This window comes from Mus caroli, unplaced genomic scaffold (genome assembly GCF_978045245.1).
Source record: "Mus caroli unplaced genomic scaffold, Mus_caroli_1 scaffold_9, whole genome shotgun sequence".
In the NCBI taxonomy this organism is placed as follows: Eukaryota; Metazoa; Chordata; class Mammalia; order Rodentia; family Muridae; genus Mus; species Mus caroli.
The window spans coordinates 39,295,001-39,317,331 of record NW_028227264.1 but is presented as its reverse complement, the minus strand read 5'-3'; the positions used below and the strand labels follow the sequence as shown (position 1 = coordinate 39,317,331).

At 44.6% G+C, this 22,331-nt stretch overlaps 1 protein-coding gene across 1 annotated transcript in view; it reads right to left on the bottom strand.

Moving 5' to 3' along the window:
* Positions 1 to 22,331, bottom strand: part of LOC147002626 (igE-binding protein-like) — a 54,217-nt gene that overhangs the window by 30,142 nt on the left and 1,744 nt on the right. The window contains exons 2-3 of the mRNA XM_085843326.1: positions 18,463 to 18,601; positions 17,133 to 18,358 (exon numbers count right to left, since the gene is read on the bottom strand). Of these exons, the coding sequence (XP_085699452.1) occupies positions 17,133 to 18,358; positions 18,463 to 18,601 (1,365 nt within the window). The remainder of the gene's footprint in view (positions 1 to 17,132; positions 18,359 to 18,462; positions 18,602 to 22,331) is intronic.

Below are 22,331 nucleotides of genomic sequence, written 5' to 3'. Positions count from 1 at the left end.
ATATGACACTGTCTTCTACAAGTGTGTTGGGCCTCACTGTAGCTGCCCTCCTTCTCTGAAGCTGTCACATGGATACAATCATAGTGTCCACCTCCCTGGTGATGGTACGGAATAGATGAAACCACTCTTACAAAAAGCTTCCAGTGTGTGGCTGGAGAGATGGTTCAGCAGTTAAGAGTACTGGCTGCCCTTCCAGAGGTCCTGAGTTCAAATCCCAGCAACCACATAGTGGCTCACGACCATCTGACCATCTGCAATATGACACTGTCTACACTGTCTTCTGGTGTCTCTGAAGATAGTGACTCTGTATTTATACACTTATAATAAACAAACAAACAAACAAATAAATAAATAAAATCTTTTTAAAAATAACCAAAACTTCCAACGGAGCCTGGCACACAGGAAACCCTTACAGGGCTACCACTCAGTGTTGTTACTGGCCTTTTCAGTTCTGGTCCTGTCTCTGCAGCTTGGTGTGTTTTCCCTCCTGCCTGCACCATGCCTGGGCCATCCTTTCAGCCCCTCGCCCTGCTGACCCCCTTCTCATCTCATAGCCAATGGTCCATGCTAGGCAGGTCACCCTCAAGCCTGCCTGAACAGGTTTCATCTCCTACTCTGAGACTCTCTACACTTTAACATTAAAATCAGGTGCGAGAGAAGCATTTCAAACTTTTTTTTTTTTTTAATTAAATGTGAAGAAATGATGCCAAAAAGCCCAGCCGGTCTGTTCTGCTCTTCTGTGCTCTCAGCCCTTTCTCCCTCAGAGATAGAAGCATGTCTTTCTGGAAGAAGACACTTAACCAAGTGACCCTGTAGTGGGGGCAGGTTGGTAAGGAGAGAGAGAGGACTGGGAAACTATATGCATCTCAGCCTGGCCTGTGACTGGGTATCTCACCCACAGGCAGGAGCAATACTGTGCTGCTGACAGCACTGGCTAAAGCAGGTCAACACTGCCATCTGTTGGTCATGCAGAGTGCCTGATCTCCCAAGCAAAATTCCATTAGGCACTAATATACCGTAATTACTAGTCTTTTACTGATGCTGAAAACTCAGAAAAGTCAGTGTCCTCTTGGACATTGCAAAATGTGCCAGGTCTACACAACCAGTCAGCAGAGTCAAAAATCACCTTTTATTGCCAGTCTCTCGCCTTCAAAGGAATCCTTAAATAGCTAGATGACTCTGTGCAGCCAGAGTGTCTCTTTTGCAGTACTTGGGACTAGGGCTAGCTGGATGCTGTGTGATGGTTACGAATTAATTCTGCTCTTGCAGAGGACCCAAGTTCAGTTCCCAGAACTCACACCAGGCAGCTTACAGCCATCTGTAACTTATGCCCACATAGTGCACAGAAAATAAAATCTAATCTTTAAAGAAGTAACCAAGACTAAAAGTGTCTCAGATTTCAATTTTTCAGATTTGTGCATATCTGCACATATGTAATGAGATGTCTCTGAGCTGGGACATAAATCTAGACACAAAATTCACTTATGTTTTATGCATTTTCCACAAAACCTGAGTAATTTTTCACAATTTTGTGCACGAAACAAATTTCATGGTTTTCCACTTGTGTCACGTAGATACTCGAATGGTTGGAGAATCGGAGTGTTTGCTATTTGAGGCTTTCTGGTTGGGGCTTCAGCTCCTCATGGGCCTCCCCAGTATGAGTGGACATGCCAAACCGCCCATGTCCACAAGGTGGAACCAGGCTGCCCAGGTTCTTTCACTCAGAGTCCTGATGAGACTGAATCTGAGATTATCACCCCACAGGACCAATGGTGAATTCTGAGTAACTCCTCAACATAGCTATGAACCATGGCAGGAGGCCACAGCTCAGCGGCAGCCAGATTGTCACACGGAAGCTGACAGAATACCACACTCTACAAACAGACAACACAGCTCTCTCTAGTAGGAGTGCCTATGTTTGACACTGCAATATGACACTGTCTTCTACAAGTGTGTTGGGCCTCACTTTTGCTGCCTGGGATATGTATGACTCACGGACCACAGGATGGACACAACGACTGAAGAAATGGGGCAACCCATGGCAGAACATGGAGTTAGAACCCCTGTGTCTAAGCTTCAAATTCCAGTCCCATTACCAATAATCCTGTGCTTGGACATATGAAGTATGTGGAGGGCCAGTGTTCTGTGCTCTGAGCCTCAAGGCTGGGGTTTTGAGTCTGATTCCTCTAAGCTTGGAAACAACTAGACAAAATCCTGTCAGTGGTTAGGGGAAATGTCTCCAGCTTCATGCCTACAGTCTTGATAACACGCCAAGGCAAGACATTAGGAGTGAGTTTTCTGAACTAAGTATATCATTAAAAATATATAATGTATAAGTCAGGCATGTTGGTTTATACTTGAAATCTAGCACTTGAGAAACTGAGGTCAGAGGATTTCTATGTGTGGGACCGTAATGACGCAGGATTAGGGAAGAAGGGTAGAGGGAGCCTCATCTCTGTATACCTCAGATGAGGACAGCAGGAGTTGGCTACCTCCTCCTCCAATTTGGTGCCATAAAGTTTGCTTCCCCAACAGTCCCACCATCAACCCTAGCAAGAATTTATTATGAATTTATCACCCCAACAGTTACCTGACAACACTTCTTGTTTGATCTTATAAGGTCCCCCCCCCCAGGGGCCCTACATCCTTGAGTATGTCAATGAAGTATCTTTCAACACCCCTGTTCTGGGCAATGGTACAAAGACACACAAACCTTGCCCCAGGACCCTGACCACCTCCCCAGGGGCATAAATACCCCTTTCTCCCCCTGCCCTCCAATAAATGAACCAGTTCTCCCAAGCTGTTCTCAGATGTGTTCTTTACCTGTGCACTCATCACAGACCGAGGTCCTGCATTGCACACATCCTCTCCCAGCTAAGCTTCCCTCCCTCCAGTCCAGCCTGGTACACAACTGGCCTGGCTACCCTGCAGGAGAAGTGGACACAGCAGGCAGCTATGAGTCCCAAGCTAGATGGGGCTACAGTGTGAGAGAACCCATCTCTAAAAATACACATAAAATTCAAAAGCTTAAGTCTTATAGTGAGAAGGTAGTGCAGGGGTTCAGTGGGTGAAGGGGCTTGCTGCCAAGCAGAGTTCAAGCCCTGGAGTCCACATGATAGAAGAAGAGAAATGACCTCTCTAAGTTGTCCTTATGCATATACATTAACTACAGTATGTAAGGGTAAGTTTTTAAAATGTTAAAGGGAGTTACTATAGAAAGAGCTTCACAATGACACTCTCCACAGGGCACAATGACCCCACACTTAGAATTTATTAATCCCATGGGAAAGTACATCAACCAAATCAGATGAGGAAATGGCTGCATACCACTCCTCTACACACGCACACACACACACACACACACACACACACACACACACACACACACACACAAAACTATGTTTAGCAGAACAACTCCCTTCTCTCATTCTTTCTAGGCTAGTGGGTTTGCCCAGCCACCAGACTGGTTGGTAGCCCTGATTCTTCAGGCAGAGTTGGGGACAGGGGAACCTTCCCATCAGGAGGAAACTCAGGAGCGAACAGCACAGAAACCCAGAGGATCTGTTCACAGTTGGCTGTCATGGAGCAGACTGGGTCCCTCCACACCACCTGGCCATCTGTGTGTTAGGCTAGTGGCAGCAGATAGGACTTCCCCTGATAAAAATTACAGAGTTGGACAACAAACTGAGGAATGAAAACTAAGGAGGTCTTCTCTGTGATCCTTAAAAATGCAAGCTATACATTTAAATCAATGGCAGATCACATTTATAGAAGAAATAGCTGTGCTTTATAAGAATGTGCCAAATACTCTAACTCACATCGATCATTTTAAAATTATAGTCCTTTTTCCACCTAACTCATTCTCAGAGGTTCTAAGCTTCGGCTTAGGGCATTCCCTGCCTCTGGCTGTAGTGGTCAGAAGCTAGCTGGAATGGCAGCCACACGGGCCTCCTGCAAACCTCTCTTCTCATCTAAAGTCGCTCAGTGATGATCTATGAGTGAGGCCTGTTCTCCCGGATGAAAGGTCTTCTCTTCATTTCTTTCTTGTTTTCCCATACCTGTGAAACGATTCCTGCAGCTCTCAGCACTGGGGATCCTGGGAAATGTTTAATGGTTTGCAGAGAGGAGACTAGAATCTCTCATACTCATACTCACTTATGCACACACACACATGCATCACATCATACACACACTCACACACAAACTCTCTCATGTGCACACACTCACTCATGTGCACACACATACACACTCACACACATAAGCACACATTTTCACACACTCATGCATACACACTCTCATACCTGCACACACAAGTCATACATGCACACATGCTCACATGCTCACAATCTCACACACATACTTGTTCACACACACACACGCACACACACTCACATGCACCCACTTACACGTACACACATGCATACACACTCATACACACATGCATGCACTCTCACATACACTCACACACACACATGCACACACTCATACACATATGCACACATTCTCACACACATGCACACACACATTCATACATACACATATGTGCACAATCTGTCACACTCATACTCACACATGCACACACATGTACACATCTTCATACACATTCACACTCACACTCATACACTCTCACACATACCTACACTCTCTCTTTTGCTCTCACTCCTTCAACCCTTTCTCTTCCTCCTCCTCCTCCTCCCCTCCCCCTTCTCCTCCTCCACATGGGGTCTCATGGTGTTGCCCAGGCTGCCATCAAACTTAGGCTCTAGCTCTCTTCCCTTCTTAGCCTCTTGAGTAGCTGGAACTACAGGCAAGGCTCACATACTAGTCTGTTATATCATTTTTGTACATAGCATAAAATGTTCTTCATAGGGGCTGGGAGATTATTCAATGGGAAAGGGTGCTTGTGTGAAAGCAAGAGGACCTGGGTTCAAATCTGGCGTGCTTTCTTTGTGTGTCAGCAACCCCAGCACTGGGGAGAGGGGAGCAGGGGGGGAGCAAGTTAGATTATTGTGAGCCAGGAGGTTTCTGGCCAAAATGTAGTATTTCACATTCAGGGAAAGGCGCTGTTGATAAAAACAAAACAACAATAATAATAGATAAAGAAAGATAGCAGACATCTTCCTCTGGGCTCTGTATGTCCATACGTAGGCATGCACCTTGTGTAAAAACGTTTCTTTGAAAAATGTTATTCAAAAAACTTACTATTTCAATAATCTTTCAGTACTCTCCAAAAGAGATAATACAGGCAGCATTTTTTTTCTACTCCTATCATCAAAAAATGATGATGATGACGACAACAACAACAACAACAACAACACTTAGAAAGGTTCATCTCCTGTGTCTGCTAATTGCAGGCAGCAGTGTCAGAGAGCCAAATCAGCTATTTTATACTCAGTATCAGGAGAGTGAGGCAAGAAGTGAGGTCTGGGGTCTGAGGTGGAGAAAGGAAACGTGTTCTGATAAATGTTTGTGCAGCAAGGACTGCAGAGGAGCCGAGGGACAACAAACCGCAAGAGGAATCCACCAGCAAACATATATTGTGCCTCCATCCACAGTCCGGGGCAGCTGCCCCCAGACCTTGTAGACCTTGTATGGTTGGTTGTAGGGTCCTGCGTCTGCTCCTCCACAGGGCATGGCTGCTTGAGGAGGAGGAACGCGGGAGTTTACCCCACAATGTCGCCAGGCAGGTGTTGGGCCGTGGGGCATCCCTGGGCCACCGCTCTGGGGTTGGGGAAGCACAGTCTGAGACGCAGGACAGCCAGAGCTGGCTGGGGGTCCCTGGGCCAGCGACAATGAAGTCTGGTTCTCAGGTTCTTGGACACCCAGGCGCTGCTGGGAGCCGCGGAGGAGCTGAGAACAGAGTGTCCCGCGGTGGCAGGGGGAGCTCCGGCTGGTCCCACGGGGAGAGTCCTTGGCTTGTCACCGGTTGGCTTGAGCTTTGACTTGGTGGAGGCTGTGGCTGGGAGCACAGAGAGGCCTTCTATGAGAGATTAGATGGCGGTTCTGTGGACGAAAGCCTTCTCCATGGCTCTCCACGGCCGATCTTGATGAAAAGAGGCAGTCCATGGTTTTGTTTTGTTTTATTTTGTTTCAAACTTTTAAAAAAGATTGATTGATTAATTGATTGTTTGATTGATTTAATGTATATGAGTATACTGTTGTTGACTTCAGACACACTAGAAGAGGGCATTGAATTCCATTATAGATGGTTGTGGTTGCTGGGAATTGAACTCAGGACCTCTGGAAGAGCAGTCAGTGCTCTTAACCATCCCCAGCCCCTAATCCATGGTTTTAAGATGTTTACTGTCATGGTGGAAAATGGATGAGTAAAACCATATCTCACTTCTCAGGGTGAGCCTGAGGTTAAATACTTTTTGCAGGGAAGAGTGTCTGGGAAGGAAGGCTTATTGGCAAAGCCCTCCAAGCCTGTAATACTCATTACTATGGAGATCTGCCTTGAGCCTACGTGACCACAGGTCACATCTTCTACAAGTGGAGAGGCTTGGGTCAGTGCACTGATGGTCACAAATCTATGGGAGACTGCGGCTAGTGACATGGGCTTGGTGCTGGGGAATCAGGTGAAGTGACTACAGTCTCTTCAGAATTTCCGGGGTTTCAATCCTTAGCCCAACCGGGGACCAAGCTACGTTTCATGGTCCCACAAGACCCTATCAAACCTCCAAAAAAAAAAAAAAAAAAAAAAATGAGATGCTGAGAAGCCGGAATCCAGGGACACCATGAAAATTCGTATCACTCAGACCCAGAGAAGGTGCCACCCACAGCAGACAGTGTACATTCCTCGAACCTTTTACAGGGTATTGATGCTGACTGGGAGGCAACCCACTTTGGAAGGGATGAGAGACACAGACTCGGCCTTTCACTGACTGATCTATTCCTCTTTCCAAGCAGTCCTTCCCCAGTGGTGCAGCCTAGCCGCTGGCGGCCTTCCAATTAATCTGAAATCTGCTTCCTCTGAGAATTCCCTTCAAAAAGCAATTTGCATTTTATTAATGAATTCACAGAGACCAAAAGCCTTCCAGAAATTAGCAGTCCGAGCAGGCATCCGGGGGATGGGAAGCCAGGCTGGTCCTGAGGAGAGAAAGCCAAAGTGACTGAAAATGGATGGCAACAAATAGTGTTGATAGATGGGGACAAGACAGCCTGCTCCAGGGAACAAAACAGGGTAAATACGTGTGCTTTCAGCACAAAATACAAAATGATACTCAGAAAAAAGACCGGGTAGCAGTATTTTAAATGGCTAAGCAATGGTATGGGCTAACCTAACACCACCTCGCTGATCTTCCTACCTTTCCCTCTTTTTTTTGTTTTTTTTTTTTTTTAAAGACAAGGTTTCTCTGTATAGCCTTGGCTGTCCTGGAACTCACTTTGTAAACCAAGCTGGCCTCGAACTCAGAAAACCGCCTGCCTCTGCCTCCCAGGTGTTGGGATTAAAGGCGTGAGCCACCATGCCTGGCTAAAAGGTTATGTTCTTAAATTAAGCTAATTAACCCATTTTGGCTTTTAAAGATTCATCTTTAATCTTTATTACATGATGAGGCATCCTGAAAACAATTTGAAAAATGATAGTTTTCTTTAAACAAACAAACAAACAAACAAACAAACAAAAACTTAGCACAATGTAAATTCAGTCAAATTGATGAGGTAGAGCTGAAAGTTTCTCAAAATGTTAAATTACCTCGGCAGGAGGGCAGGAAGTCCCACCCCTAACCTCGAGCTGCTGGGACCTGGTCAGATGCTGGGATGCTCCAGGGCGTGGTCACACATGCGTAACTATTTGGTTGGCACAAATTTGAATTAGTGTTTCTTGTCAGTTGTCATGACTTTAAAGGGGCACTGAGCTGGGTGGGTAGGGGGAGGTGGGAGTGGGGAGAGACTGAGAGTAGCGAGGAGTGTGATCAAAATACATTGTTTGAAATTCTCAAATAACTAACAAAGTATCATTTAAAAATATTTAAATGACCACAACTCAACCATTAATGAGTTCACACTACTTAGTCATTCATTTAAAAACTGCATCTCTCTCTCCTCTTTTTCTTCTCTCTCCCCCTCTCCCTCTCCTCTCTCCTCTCTCTCCCTCTCTCTCTCTCCCTTTCCTTCTCCCTCTCCCTCTCCCCCTCTATTCTCCTTCCCTTCCTCCCCTCCCCCTCTCCTCTCTCTTCTCTCTCCCTCCCCCTCTCCTTCTCCCCCTCCCCCTCCCCCCTCTCTCTCCTTGTCTTCTCTCACCACTTTCACAATGATTCTAATCCTCATCATAATATAGATGGTCTTGTCTGATTATGATCAAACTTAGAACGTTTATACTTTCAGTAGAAACGCAGTTTGGTTTTTAGCTTCTTTACTGGGCTGGTGTTCAACTACAGTGTTGATTCTTGCAGCTGCAGTAGCAGAGATGGCTACAGTGGTGACAGCAGTGGTGACAGGAACCAGCGACAGCTGCCAATATCACCTGTGCTCAAGAAGCAGAAACAGCTGGGACCCACAGTGCACTGCTGCTAACTATTAGGCTCAGGAGGGGAAGACGTTATATGCATTTTCTGTTTCCATTTTTCACATATGTATGATATGCATATATGTATGCATGCTTCAGCATGTGCATGAGTGCATATGTATGTGGGTATCTGTGCACATGTGTGTGCCTGCATGTATATGTCAGGAATAATCTTCAGTTGTTCTTACATCTTCATTGATGGACTCTTAATCAAGGATATGGGCAGTTTTGCTAATGAGTTTGCTTTGGGGATAGCTCTGTCTCTACCTTCTGAGGCTAGAATTATATAGGCAGGCTATTGTGTCCATCCAGCAGTTACTGAGTTTCTGGAACTCTGAATTCCAGTCTTATGTTTGTGTAGTATATGTGCTGGCTGGTCATCAGAAAGAAAGGAGCCTCAGTTGAGGAAATGCCTCTATAAAAATCTAGCTGTAGCTGGGCAGTGATGGTGCACACCTTTAATCCCAGCACTTGAGAGGCAGAGACAGGCAGATTTCTTAGTTCGAGGTCAGCCTGGTCTACAGAGTGAGTTCCAGGACAGCCAAGGCTATACAGAGAAACCCTGTCTCAGAAAAACAAACAAACAAATAAACAAACAAAGACAAAACAAACAAAAAACCTAGCTGTAGGGCATTTTCTTAATTAGTTATTGATGGGGACCGTCCTAGCTCATTGTGGGTGGTGCCATCTCTAGGCTGGTGGTCCTGAGTTCTTTAAGAAAGCAGGCTGAGCAAGCCATGAGAAGCAAGCCAGTAAGCAGGCTGAGCAAGGCATGAGAAGCAAGCCAGTAAGCAGCATCCCTCCATGGCCTCTGCATCAGCTCCTGCCTCCAGGTTCCTGCCCCATTTGAACTCCAGTCCTGACTTCCTTCAGTGATGAACATCAGTGTGGAAGTGTAAGCTGAATAAACCCTATCCTCCACAATTTGCTTTTTAAAATTCAGGTGACAGCAGATGCTGGCAAGGATGTGGAGAAAGAGGAACACTCCTCCATTGTTGGTGGGATTGCAAGCTTGTACAACCACTCTGGAAATCAGTCTGGCGGTTCCTCAGAAAATTGGACATAGTACTACCGGAGGATCCAGCAATACCTCTCCTGGGCATATATCCAGAAGATGTCCCAACCGGTAAAAAGGACACATGCTCCACTATGTTCATAGCAGCCCTATTTATAATAGCCAGAAGCTGGAAAGAACCCAGATGTCCCTCAACAGAGGAATGGATACAGAAATTATGGTACATTTACACAATGGAGTACTACTCAGCTATTAAAAAGAATGAATTTATGAAATTCCTAGCCAAATGGATGGACCTGGAGGGCATCATCTTGAGTGAAGTAACACAATCACAAAAGAACTCACACAATATGTATTCACTGATAAGTGGATATTAGCCCAAAACTTAGGATACCCAAGATATAAGATACAATTTGATAAACGCATGAAACTCAAGAAGAATGAAGACCAAAGTGTGGACACTGTGCACCTTCTTAGAATTGGGAACAAAACACCCAGGGAAGGAGTTACAGAGACAAAGTTCGTAGCTGTGATGAAAGGATGGACCAATTAGAGACTGCTGTATCCAGGGATCCGTCCCATAATCAGCTTCTAAACGCTGACACCATTGCATACACTAGCAAGATTTTGCTGAAAGGACCCAAATATAGCTGTCTCTTGTGAGACGATGCCGGGGCCTAGCAAACACAGGAGTGGATGTTCACAGTCAGCTATTGGATGTATCACAGGGCTCCCAATAGAGAAGCTAGAGAAAGTACCCAAGGAGCTAAAGGGATCTGCAACCCTATTGTTGGAACAACATGATGTACTAACCAGAACCCCGGAGCTCTTGTCTCTAGCTGCATATGTATCGAAAGATGGCCTAGTCGGCCATCAATGGAAAGAGAGGCCCATTGGACTTGCAAACTTTATATGCCCCAATATAGGGGAATGCCAGGGCCAAAAGAATGGGAATGGGTGGGTAGGGAAGTGGGGGGCGCTATGGGGGACTTTTGGGATAGCATTGGAAATGTAATTGAGGAAAATATGTAATAAAAATATTAAAAATCAAAAAAAAAAGATTTTGAACTCAAAAAAAAAAAACAACCTACTTTATTTAGGATTTTTGTTTGTTTGTTTGTTTTTTAGATTTATTTGTTTTATTTATATAAGTACACTGTCAGTGTCTTCAGACACAGAGGGCATCCGATTCCATTACAGATGATTGTGAGCCACCAGGTGGTTGCTGGGAATAGAACTCAAGACCTCTGGAAGAGCAGTCAGTGCTCTTAACCGCTGAGCTATCTATCTCTCCAACTTGTTTTTTGGTCATGGTGTTTTGTCACAGCAATAGAAACCCTGACTAAGGCAGTATATAAACACTTTAATCATTGACCCATCTACTAAGGAACAGTTAAATGTATTTTTTTTACAGATATCTTCAACTTATCATATATTTATTTTATATAACTTATTTGTAAGTTGAGGGGCAACTATACGTTTGCTGTGTTCCTATAAAGCATATGCTATTGTTTTACATACTTGCACTTTATTTATGAATGGAATTTAAGATCTACCCTCTCTGCCATCTCAGGATAGTCTAGCCGAATATAAAAGCAGCTGCAAGACACCCTATGCAGCACCCACTCTATCTTACCCCTCTGCATCCTTGCAAGTGGTACAAAGTTCTTGCAACTCTACCATAAACACCACTGTAATGAACAGTCTCAGTGTGGAGATGGGGAGTCTTTGGGGGGAAGCACATGGGGCAGGGGATGAGAAATGATAGATCAAGACAATGTCTCTGCTGTATTCTTAAACATAGGACCAGACTGCCTTCTTCAAGGCCTGAGTTACTGGTTTGTTCCCTCTGGTGGTGTGCAGGTTTCCTATAGCCTTGCAAACACCTGGCATCATCCAGCCTTATGTTTTTGCTAAGCTAATTAGTATAAATTAGTATCTCATATTTTCACCTGCATTGTTTGATTACTAATTATTCTAAGCATCTCTTCGAAATAATTTCACGGTGTTATATAATTAGTTTCCGAGGTGACTGACTCTCTTGCCCCCATCCGTCAGCCATTTTTCTATCTAACTTTTATTTATTTATCTTGCAGGCCTTTGTATAGCCTGAGCACCAATCCCAGACCTAGTTTAGATGTTCTGAATATTTTTCTCCTGCTCTTTGGCCTCTTATCCTTATCTATGGTGTTTTTCGGTTCCCTACTGATTTTTAGCATTGTCTCTCTTCTTTACCTGTTTCCACACATACATGAACTTGGTTCCGAGCCTTCCTGTGTGTTCCAGGGAGGCAGAATGGATTTACGCCAAGACTACACTGAAAGATCAGTCTTTACCTCCGACTGTGTTGCTATCTGGTCAAAGTGGCCCCTTCCTATTTTACTCTTGCTTTTCAAGTTTTGTTTATTTGTACTAATTAACATTGCAGTAATGTACCTCAGGAATGTGAGACTTTTATTCAATTTAAATTCAGTGTATAGCTTGAATACCAAATTAAAATATAACTACTGAATGCATAGCTTCCAGTTGCATCTTTCTAATGTTATCTCAGTTTAAAGTGATTTTAAAAATGTATTTTTTCTGTTTACTTACTTAGTTGAACTGGGGCATGCATGCCATTGTGCACATTATAGAGGTCGGAGAGCAACTTCTTTCTTTCCACCATGTGGGACCCAAAAAGCAAGCTCAGATCATTAGGCTTAGCAACACCAAGAGCTCTCACCCACTGCTGTCTGCCAACCTGATTCCTTAACAGCGTTAAGAAAAAGAATGTCCTCTGAGTGGTCATGCTGTATTGGTTGGGTGGCTCTGTCTCTTGTTCCTGTTACAAATGGTGCTTTGATTTTGACTACTTAGAGACTATTGGTATTTCTCTCAGAGCATCGATGAAATTTTTATTACTGCTAACTACTAATTCTGTAGATTTCTCTAGAAGGAGGGTTTTATTTTCTGAAATTTGTGAGCATTTCAGCTCTTCTCTTCCAATTGCTACCCAGGATTTTTTTCCCTTTTCTAGTCTTGTCCAGTGCCCCAACCCCAAGGCACTAACGGAGGGGTGTTCCCACCACTCTAGTTCTGTCTCAGGGAACACGTAAGCTTTCCCCACTGCAGACAGTCATTTACCTGCTGAAAGGTTTGGACTGTAAACTTCAAGATAAGAACTCCTATTCTTAGCCTGGTGGGCTTCTTTTTAAAAATACAATCTCTCATAAATATTTTTTCTTTTCTAATGTTTTTATTCCACACAAAGATTGGGATAATTAAAAAATTGTTCTTTAGTCTTTGAACTGGGGCCTTCACTGATCCAGGTGTCTCTCTTTCCTTGCCTAATGCTTGCTTGACTTGTAAGGTACCTTACAGAGCCTTAATGTGCTGCAGTTCTGATTCCGCCCCGCGAATGGGGGATCTCCCTTGCGCCAGTGTGATGGTATAAAGTTCCCGGGTTTCGGCACCACTTGTCCCGCGCTATCGTTCTCGGCAAGAACACACTCGGACAACCGGAATCTTCTGCAGCAAAAAGCTTTATTGCTTCTTCAGAAGGGAAGACCCCTACCCCGGAAAATGGCGTTGCTTATATAGCCCTTAGCCATGGCGTTTCAGCACCTGATGTGGCATGTCAGCTCCTGATTCGTTGCTCGCCCATCACCCCATTACTATGCCCCGAGATGGGCAGTGACTAGGCGTGAGTTCACTCTCGCACTTGCGTACAAGGCTTATTTACTAGTTAGGCACAGCGGAGGCCAGCGCCATCTTATAATGGTGATTGCTCGTGGCATGTCTCTCCACAATCAGATCACATTATAGATAGTTGTGAGACACCATGTGGTTTCTGGAAATTGAACTCAGGACGTTTGGAAGAGCAGCCAGTGCTCTTAACCACAGAGCCATCTCTTCAGCCCCCACAACAACTTTTATAAGCTGTCTTTAGGACACATAGAAATTCACCCATGAGACTGTCTGAATCTGTGACCACCTTTTGCCTTCCTATTCAAATTGAAACTTGAAGTGCTAAATTGAAACTAACGTAACTGGACATCACTGTGCTATCATTTAGATGTTGACTGTCCATGAAGATCTGTTAAAGGCTTGCTCATATTGGGAGGTGGTGTAATCTGAAGGGTGTGGGCCTGATGGGAGGATAGTAGTCGATAGTGGGGATCCTCTCTGCTGGAAGAGTGGCACACTCTCGCGCGCTATTGTCTCGCCAGCAAGAACACACACGCGAACAACCGGATCCTTCTGCAGCAATTCTTTATTACACTAGCTTCAGCATGAAGAGGAAGACCCCGGGCCCCAAAAAGGTGCTGCTTATATACACCTCATTGCGGCGTGTCCACACCTGATTGGCTGCTCTCTCAGCATGCCCCGGGATGGGCAGTGACTTGGCGCAAGCACACTCTTGTACATGCGCATATTGCAGATTGATAGGGATGGCTTCTCACATCTCCCCCTCTTTGTTTTATTAAGACGAGGCTGGTCTAGGCCTCTGCAGTTACGTCCATCTGCTGTGGCTCCTGTTTTAGGTCGTTCCTCTAATGTCACAGCCTTACCCGTCATAGGGTAACCCTATCACCACCGGGCACCGTGTCTTAGGTTGGTCTGTGCATGAGGAAAGTTGCCCGTCTCTGGATACCACAGTGCTGTGTGACAATAACTGCTAGATGACCTAGGGTGAACTCTACAAGCGAGGCCAGCCCAAATTTTACATTGGTTTATTAGGAAAATCATGATCATCCTATCGCGTGCAAAGAGGAAACCTCAGCGATGTGCAAGGGATGATCAATGATTGTTGAGTCTCTCTCCTCCCGGTGCAATGGATCCATAAATCCACGGGATGTTAGAGCAGAGCAAACCAAGACTTGCCAATTACTATTTTAGCATGGATAACCAAATTTCAGGGGAGGCCCCTTGTTCAATGGCCACAAGTGCTTGAGTGATCATGACCTTGTCACGTTTCTGTTGAGATCTGAGTTTGCAAACCAACCATAGCATAAACACTATCCCACAACATAAGGTTGTGCCAAACACTATAACCCCCACCCACTCCTTAAAATAAGAAAATGCAGAGGTAAGCCGAGAGGTAAAGTCTCCAAGGGTCGCTGGTTCCACTCTGGTCCAATTAAGGTTCAGGATCTGTATCTGCAGCCTTGTCTGCAACCTTTCCAGCTCCTGCGACCAGTTCCCCTTCAGGTAATTCGATAGGTCTGTACTTCTAATAAAAGAATCATTAATATACCTAACGGGAGTAATGCACACATACGGAGTGGATGCCACACAACTCATTTGTATCCATCATCCAATATCCATTCTCTGATTCACTAACATTAACCCTGAGGCGATATGAGAATCCACCCTTTGCAGGGTAAGCAATGCCTCAGACGTTTTTTCTGCTATCTGACTTATAGTGTCAGCAGTATTAATTTGATCTGCCCAATTAGAGATAATCTTTTTCTTTAAAAAATATACAGGTTGTAAAAGGTTTATCCACATTATGCACAAAGCATAGTGTATAATTTAAATGAAAACTAGTACTCTTATACACCCGTGGCTCTTGAGGAGTTTGTCGTGCATAAGGCACATCCAAAAAACATTCCTTTGCAAAAAACGAAGGCAAGGTAGAATAACTGGAATGTACCGGTAAAGGTACTGGCCATGATCTTACTATGGCCCACAAAGGTATACTTATCCCGGTCTCAATCATCAGGAGCAAGAGGATCATCTTGGGGTTCATCTTGCTCTTTTACGGTCCTTGTCAGTCGCGTCGGGACCCAAAGTGGATTTTCTTCACCCTGTGGAAAAACACAAATAGCTCCCCGGGATCTGATTAAGATAGGATCCGGGCCATACCATTTATTATCAAGGACATTTTTCCATTTGACCATTTCCTTTGGCCTATCGGACTCCGAACTATGACGATCAGCTGCAGAGTGACCATGCTCATCAAGATTTTAAAAATTAATAGTAAAGAGTGCCATGGAAACAGCTACTCTTGGTATTGAGGGTATTACTTCATCAACTCCCTCTTTTTGTTTTATTAAATAAGATTTGATAGTGCAATGAGCACTTTCCACAATGCCTTGTCCTTGTGGATTGTAAGGAAGACCAGTCAGATGTGAAACATTCATTTGATGGCAAAATTGTTGAAACTTATTAGAGACATATGCTGGCCCATTATCAGTTTTTAGAATTTTAGGTTTACCCCAAGCACTCCATGCCTCTAGGCAGTGCTATATTACATGTGAGGCTTTTTCACCTGTCAAAGGTGTGGCAAACATGATGCCAGAACAAGTGTCAATTGACACATGTAAGTATTGACTTCTTCCAAAAGAAGGAACATGTGTGACATTCATTTCCAGACCTGTAATGGCCTTATACCACGTGGGTTTATTCCCACATGAGGGGTAGGTAAGAATTCACAGCAATTTTGGCATTGAGTAACAATTTCTCTAGCTTCTTTTCTAGTTAATGCAAAGTGGTGGCATAAAGTTTCAGCCGTCACATGAAAGCACTTATGAAATTCTTTTGCAGCTTCCATTCGTGAAGACAGGGCAACGGCTACAATTTTTGTTGCTTTATCTGCCAAATCATTCCCATGAGACATCGGACCTGGGAGGCCTGAATGTGCTCTAACATGAGTAATATAAACAGGATGTCTCCTGTTGAGTAAAACAGACTGTATCTGTTGAAAAATGCCAGCAACTCTGCTAGAGGATTTAATTAATCCAGCTGCTTCAAGAGTATTAACTGCATTAACCACATAGGAAGAGTCAGATACAATATTAAGTGGTCCTGGGAAGGCCTCAAGAACCTCCAGTACCACTAAACATTCCATAACTTGAGGTGAAGTTTCATTGTATTGCTTAGATACTACCTTACCATTAACCACATAAGCACCTATACCAGTTTTTGATCCATCAGTGTACACTACAATCCCATCTGTGAGTGGATCCTTAGCTGTTACTTGCGGAAACACTATAGCCTGACTCAGGGCAAACTGTAAGATTGGATGCTTTGGATAATGATTATCAATTTGTCCTGAAAAGGAGGTGACTAAAACAGCCCAATCATTGGATGTAGCTGCCAAGGTCTGAACTTGGACAGAGGTATATGGTATAATCAAAAGATAAGGTTCTTTTCCAAAATAAGTAATAGCTGCTTTCAACCCTCGAAATGCGAGTTGTGCAACTGCATTAGGGTACCAATAGTCACTTTCAGACATGAAGTTGGTACAGGAATTTCCTCATGGTTTGCTGTTGCACATATCAAAATTTTACTTTTAAAACACTTTCATCTGACTTAACTAGGTCATTCAAACTACATGCAAAAGATGCTCTGTGTACAAAAACATCAGATTTAATTTTAAAGCCATGTGTTACTAGGAGGTTGAGGGACAAAATGTTTTTCTTGTTTGTATTTAATATAGGGTCCCATGTATCTGAAAAATAACCTTGATGTGTTAATTTTCCTGTCTCTACCTCCTGTGTGAGTGCTGGGATTATAGATATGCATTACCATTCACAGTTTAAAACTTTTAAAATTAAAATCAAAATTTGGAGAAATCATTTGGAGAAAACATCAAGGTATAGAATGGGAAAAGTTATAACAAACTCTGTGCTCCTCTATATTCGAGCACTTTTGCCCTTTCAGAATGGCAGCCACTAAGCCTACATTAGAGAGCAGTCCTCCAAGCTCTCGGCAAATCCTTAGCCAGTCCTGCAATCCTTTGCTCTTTCTAGGTGTAATTGCTGTCCTGCACTCCTGTGTAGCCTGTTCAAAGACCACCTGCTCTATTAGGGGCATTGCCTGCTCTGGATCCCCAAAGATTCTTCCTGCAGCGTCCATCATCCTGGCTACAAATTCTGAAAATGGCTCTTGAGGTCCTTGCATAATTTTTGTCAGATGTCCTCCTGCCTCTCCTTTCCTTGAAAGTGCTTTCCATGCCTTAATGGCAGCAGCTGAAACCTGAGCGTATGCTCCCCAATTATAATTTGTCTGTTTGGCTGCATATGGTCCCTGACCTGTCAGCAGATCAAACGTCCAATTTCTCTGATCTCCTTCAGTTGTGGCATTAGCCCTTGCTTGCATTTGAGAGGCATCATACCATAAGGCTTTCCATTCTAAATACTGTCCCATATTAGTGAGCACAGCCTTTGCCACCATTTGCCAGTCTCCCGGAGTCATGGCCCAAGTAGCAAGTCTTTCGACTTGAGATAAAGTAAAATTGGCACTAACTCCATAATTACGGACCGACTCAGCAAGTTCTTTGATCTGTATGTGCTCCACAGACGCGTGGACGCGTCCTCCATCTGCTGCCTCAAAGATAGGATACATCTGCTGTAATTTTTGCCGCTCATCTCGAGGGATAAAATTATCTGAGCGAAAATGTTCCACATAAGGTGGAGGGGCACTAGGGCCTGAAGACCGAACAACGACCTGACCCTTGCTTCCATTCCTTTTGGACTTCCTCTCTGATTCGCTAGGCCGTCTTTCATCAGGATGATATCTCTCTTCCTCATAACAAGCTGCTTTCTCCTCCAAATCTTCCTCATCAGTGGGACTAAGCTCCTCACTTGAATCCAAACCATCAAGCCCCAGAGCCTCAAGTTCCTTTACCAGATAAAGGCTCTTCTTTTGGGGGGCCTCTTTTCCCCGCTCCTCTCTCTTCTCTCCCAGGGCGTCCTTTCCCCATTCTCTCACTTCCTCGGATCCAGGGTCCGTGGAAGGGCCTTTTTCCTTAGGTATACCCTTTTTTCTTTGAGCTCCTAATCTTTTACCCCGCTCTGTTTCTGACATGCTGTCTTGAACCTCCTCCAGAACTCCCTGTCCTGCTTTCACTATAAGGAAAAGGATAAGTGCCACAAGAACAATTACGAAGGCTTACACTGCCCCTTCTAGTCGTGGAGAAAGACCAGAACCAAACATGCCTCTCAGAGCTTACCTTGAAAAACTAACCTAGCTGCAGTTCTGAATCTGCCCTGCAAAAGGAGGGTCTCCTTGGCGCCGGTGATGGTAAGGCGTTCCTGGGTTTCTGCCACCACTTCTCGCGCGCTATTGTCTCGCCAGCAAGAACACACATTCTAACAACCAGATCCTTCTGCAGCAATTCTTTATTACGCTAGCTTCAGCATGAAGAGGAAGACCCCGAGCCCCAAAAAGGCGCTGCTTATATACACCTCATTGCGGCGTGTCCACACCTGATTGGCTGCTCTCTCAGCACGCCCCTGGATGGGCAGTGACTTGGCGCGAACACACTCTTGCACATGCGCATATTGCTTGTTTACCAGTTAGGCCACATAGGCACAGCAGAAACTGGCGCCATCTTGTAATGGCGATTGCAGATTGATAGGGACAGCTTTCCACAGCACACACCCTTTCTTCTTCCCCATTTTTTGTTCCCTTGTTTATGACACATGATTTCACCATAGTGGCTTATCTCCCCAAAGGCTCTTTTGCTTAGTGCCTGTGACCTTGAAAACTGTGAGCCATTTTTTTTTTAAGCAATGGAATGTTGACCAATACACTATCTAGTTCAAGCTCTCCGTTTTTTCTGTAAGAAGTTAAAAACCCACACCTTTACACTGTACCTTTCTTGACTTTCAAATTCAGGGATGAATGGGTTTCTGTTCTCATCTATGCTCATCGTTCTCTGTGTCACAGTTATTTCCCTTTTTCCATTCTGGATTTTAAGTCACCTGCTCTCTTTTTTATTCCTTGATAAATCTTATCAGAGATCTGTCTTGCCAATGCTTCAAGAAACCTACCAAAGCTGGCAATTTGTTGTTGCTGTTGTTCACGGTTTTATTGAGTCCTCATCTTTTAAAAACATATTTATTTATTTTATATATGTGGGTACACTGTAGCTGTCTTCAGACCCAGCAGAAAAGGACATTGTATGCCATTACAGATGGTTGTGAGCCACCATGTGGTTGCTGGGAATTGAACTCTAGGAAGAGCAGTCAGTGCTCTTAACCACTGAGCCGTCTCTCCAGCCTTGAGTCCTGATCTTAAAATCATCATTTCCTTCTTTGCTCTCTCATTCTTTCTCAATTTCTTCCACTTGTTAATCACATTTCATGCTTTCTGAGAAATGAATTTAGATCTGTACATTTAAAAAAATTCACCTTGATGCCTCCGTAAACACTTTGTAAATACCTTCATGATCTCGACTCAGTGGTTATAAGATGGTATGTTATTTTTGAGAAATTGTTTAGCAATGCTTTTCATTATTTACTTCTGAGTGCATTTATCAGTAACTGGCTACCTAATGGAGTTTATTTTTAATATTCCACATATAATTGAAATTGTTGTTGCTGTTGTTGTTGTTGTTTGTAATATTCTTGCTGGTCTGTGTACCGGAGGGTCTCAGCCTGGAAATCTCTGGCCTGGCCAGGTGGGAGGGTTCACACAAAGGGAAAAGGGCAGGAGCAGAGAGGGGGAAGTGCCTCTACCACCTCTGCTGCTGCTGATGCCTCTGCCCCTCTGCCACTGCTCTGACACCACTACTCCCGGCAGCTGGCAGCCGGCAGCTGTGCTTGTAGATGCTGCACTGGCTGCACTGGCTGCAGAGCCTAGCCGAGCTGAGCCCAGCCAAGCTGAGCCGAGACAGCAGAGGGCTGGCTAGAGAGCGAGCAGAGTGCAGGGGGCGGGGGGGGGGGGGTTCTGGAGAGCATTCTCTTCCCAGGCAGTGTTACAGCTCTTATGCGACAGATGCTCTTTATTCCTTCTGGGTAGGACCATATACACAGTTTGGGGGTGGGTTGGGGTCTGACAGCAGGTACTTGGTCTGAGATGTTAGGGATGCCTCACCTGCATGTGGAGGGACTTGAAGGCACCGCCAATACGTGACTGCTGGCCACAATTCTCTTTATGGGAAGCTGGCGAGGCTCCTACCGTTCCTTCAGGGTCCACAGGCCTTCAAGCCTTAGCTCGACTTTACCAGGCTTCCTCTCATGGTCCACTGTCCCGAATATTCTCTTTCATTTACTTAGTCTATCGGCTTAACCACAATGTAGGATGATCTAGTTCTCTCAGGTCTCCAGTTCTGTTGTTAATTTTTAAAAATTATATATTGTGTGTGGGAGTGCTCACACATCCACCTGTGACAGCATGCATGTGAAGGACAGAGGATAACTTGCAGGGGTTGGATCTTTTCTTCTGTCACGTGGGTGCCAGGACTTACACTTAGGCTACCAGGCGTATCTGCTCAGCCATCCATGGGACCACTCTTCTATGTTTTCAATATTGGAAACAGACCAAGGGTCACACATGACATGTATCTATGACAGATCTCTGCCATCTTTATTTCCCTTGAGTTGGTTTAATGTCGACCATCTGTTCTTTGTGGGATATCAACCAGAGAAGATTGCTCAGACATGGAGGTAAGCCAATTGAAAGTCTTTATTAGCTGGGTGGTGACTACACTCGGTATTTGAAATCTCAGTGTAGCACTGAGCCATTCTCAGGGTGAGAGTTTAAGTACAAAAAAAAAAAAATTGTGGGTTGACATTCTTCAGTTAACAAGAACAGTTAGCCAGAAACAGAACTACAGAAGCAAGGAACAAGGTGAGTGCATTTAGAGACTTTCCCACAACTATGGGCTTTGGTGGAGTGGGCCTTTATTTTACCTTTGGCCTGAGTAGTGCTTCCTTTATGGGGTCAGCTGTGCAGAGATCAGAGCTTAAGCATAACCTTAAGTGTATGTTTCTCTCTAGTTTCTGTGTCTGCTGCATTGCCAATGAACTGATGTAGGTCACCTGTCTCAGTAGAAACCCAGCATCGCCAATATTAATACATGATCGTGACCTGTTAGTGAACCGACCACAGAAGCATGCTGTCTCCAGGCTTCTTTTAGGCTTTGATTGTTAATGGAAAAATGGTTTCCAATGGGTTGCAAAGTTTATGTAGATTTTTGACAAAGGGATGGGAGAGAGAGACAGCAAGGACTTTTCTACAAACTCAGCTTACTAAGTCCTGGGAACGTGATAAGCATGGGAAGGGGGATTGAAAGACACTTCCTTCCATTTGTTTTGTTTCTTCATGTCTCTGATCTGGGCCCCACATAGCTCACAGGTAGAAAACTCAAGTCACTGGTAAGGGAACTTTCCCTGCTGTGAAGCCTACAGACAGCCTGGGAGAATGAGTCCTTTGTAGTGTAGAATACCCACAGAAGGGCCTGGCAGTCTCCATTGGCCTCCTCTAGAGGACTCTGCAATGTGGCATGGCTGTTTTATGCTCCTGTGATGTGCGAAGCAACAGTCCACACTGTGCAGCCTTCCTCTTCCAAGTGCACACACCATCACTGGTGGGATGAACAGAAAGAAGGGAGGTGGGACCAAGGCACGCATTAGAGTCTATGCTCTCCAGCTGCTCAGCTTTGGGAAGCCTGTCTGCCTGCCTTCCTTTCTTCCTTTCTTCCTTCCTTCCTTCCTTCCTTCCTTCCTTCCTTCCTTGCTTCCTTCCTTCCTTCCTTCCTTCCCACCTGTCTTAGTTAGGGTTTTACTGCTGTGAACAGACACCATGACCAAGGCAACTCTTATAAGGACAACATTTAATTGGGGCTGGCTTACAGGTTCAGAGGTTCCGTCCATTATCATCCAGGTGGGAGCATGGCAGCATCCAGGCAGGTATGGTGCAGGCAGAACTGAGAGTTCTACATCTTCATCTGAAGGCTAGATGAGGGCCTTACAACCCACACCCACAGTAACACACCTACTCCAACAGGGCCACACCTTCTAATAGTGCCACTCCCTGGGCTGAGCATATACAAACTATCACACCACCCTAACTCCAAGGCAACCTCATCTTTCT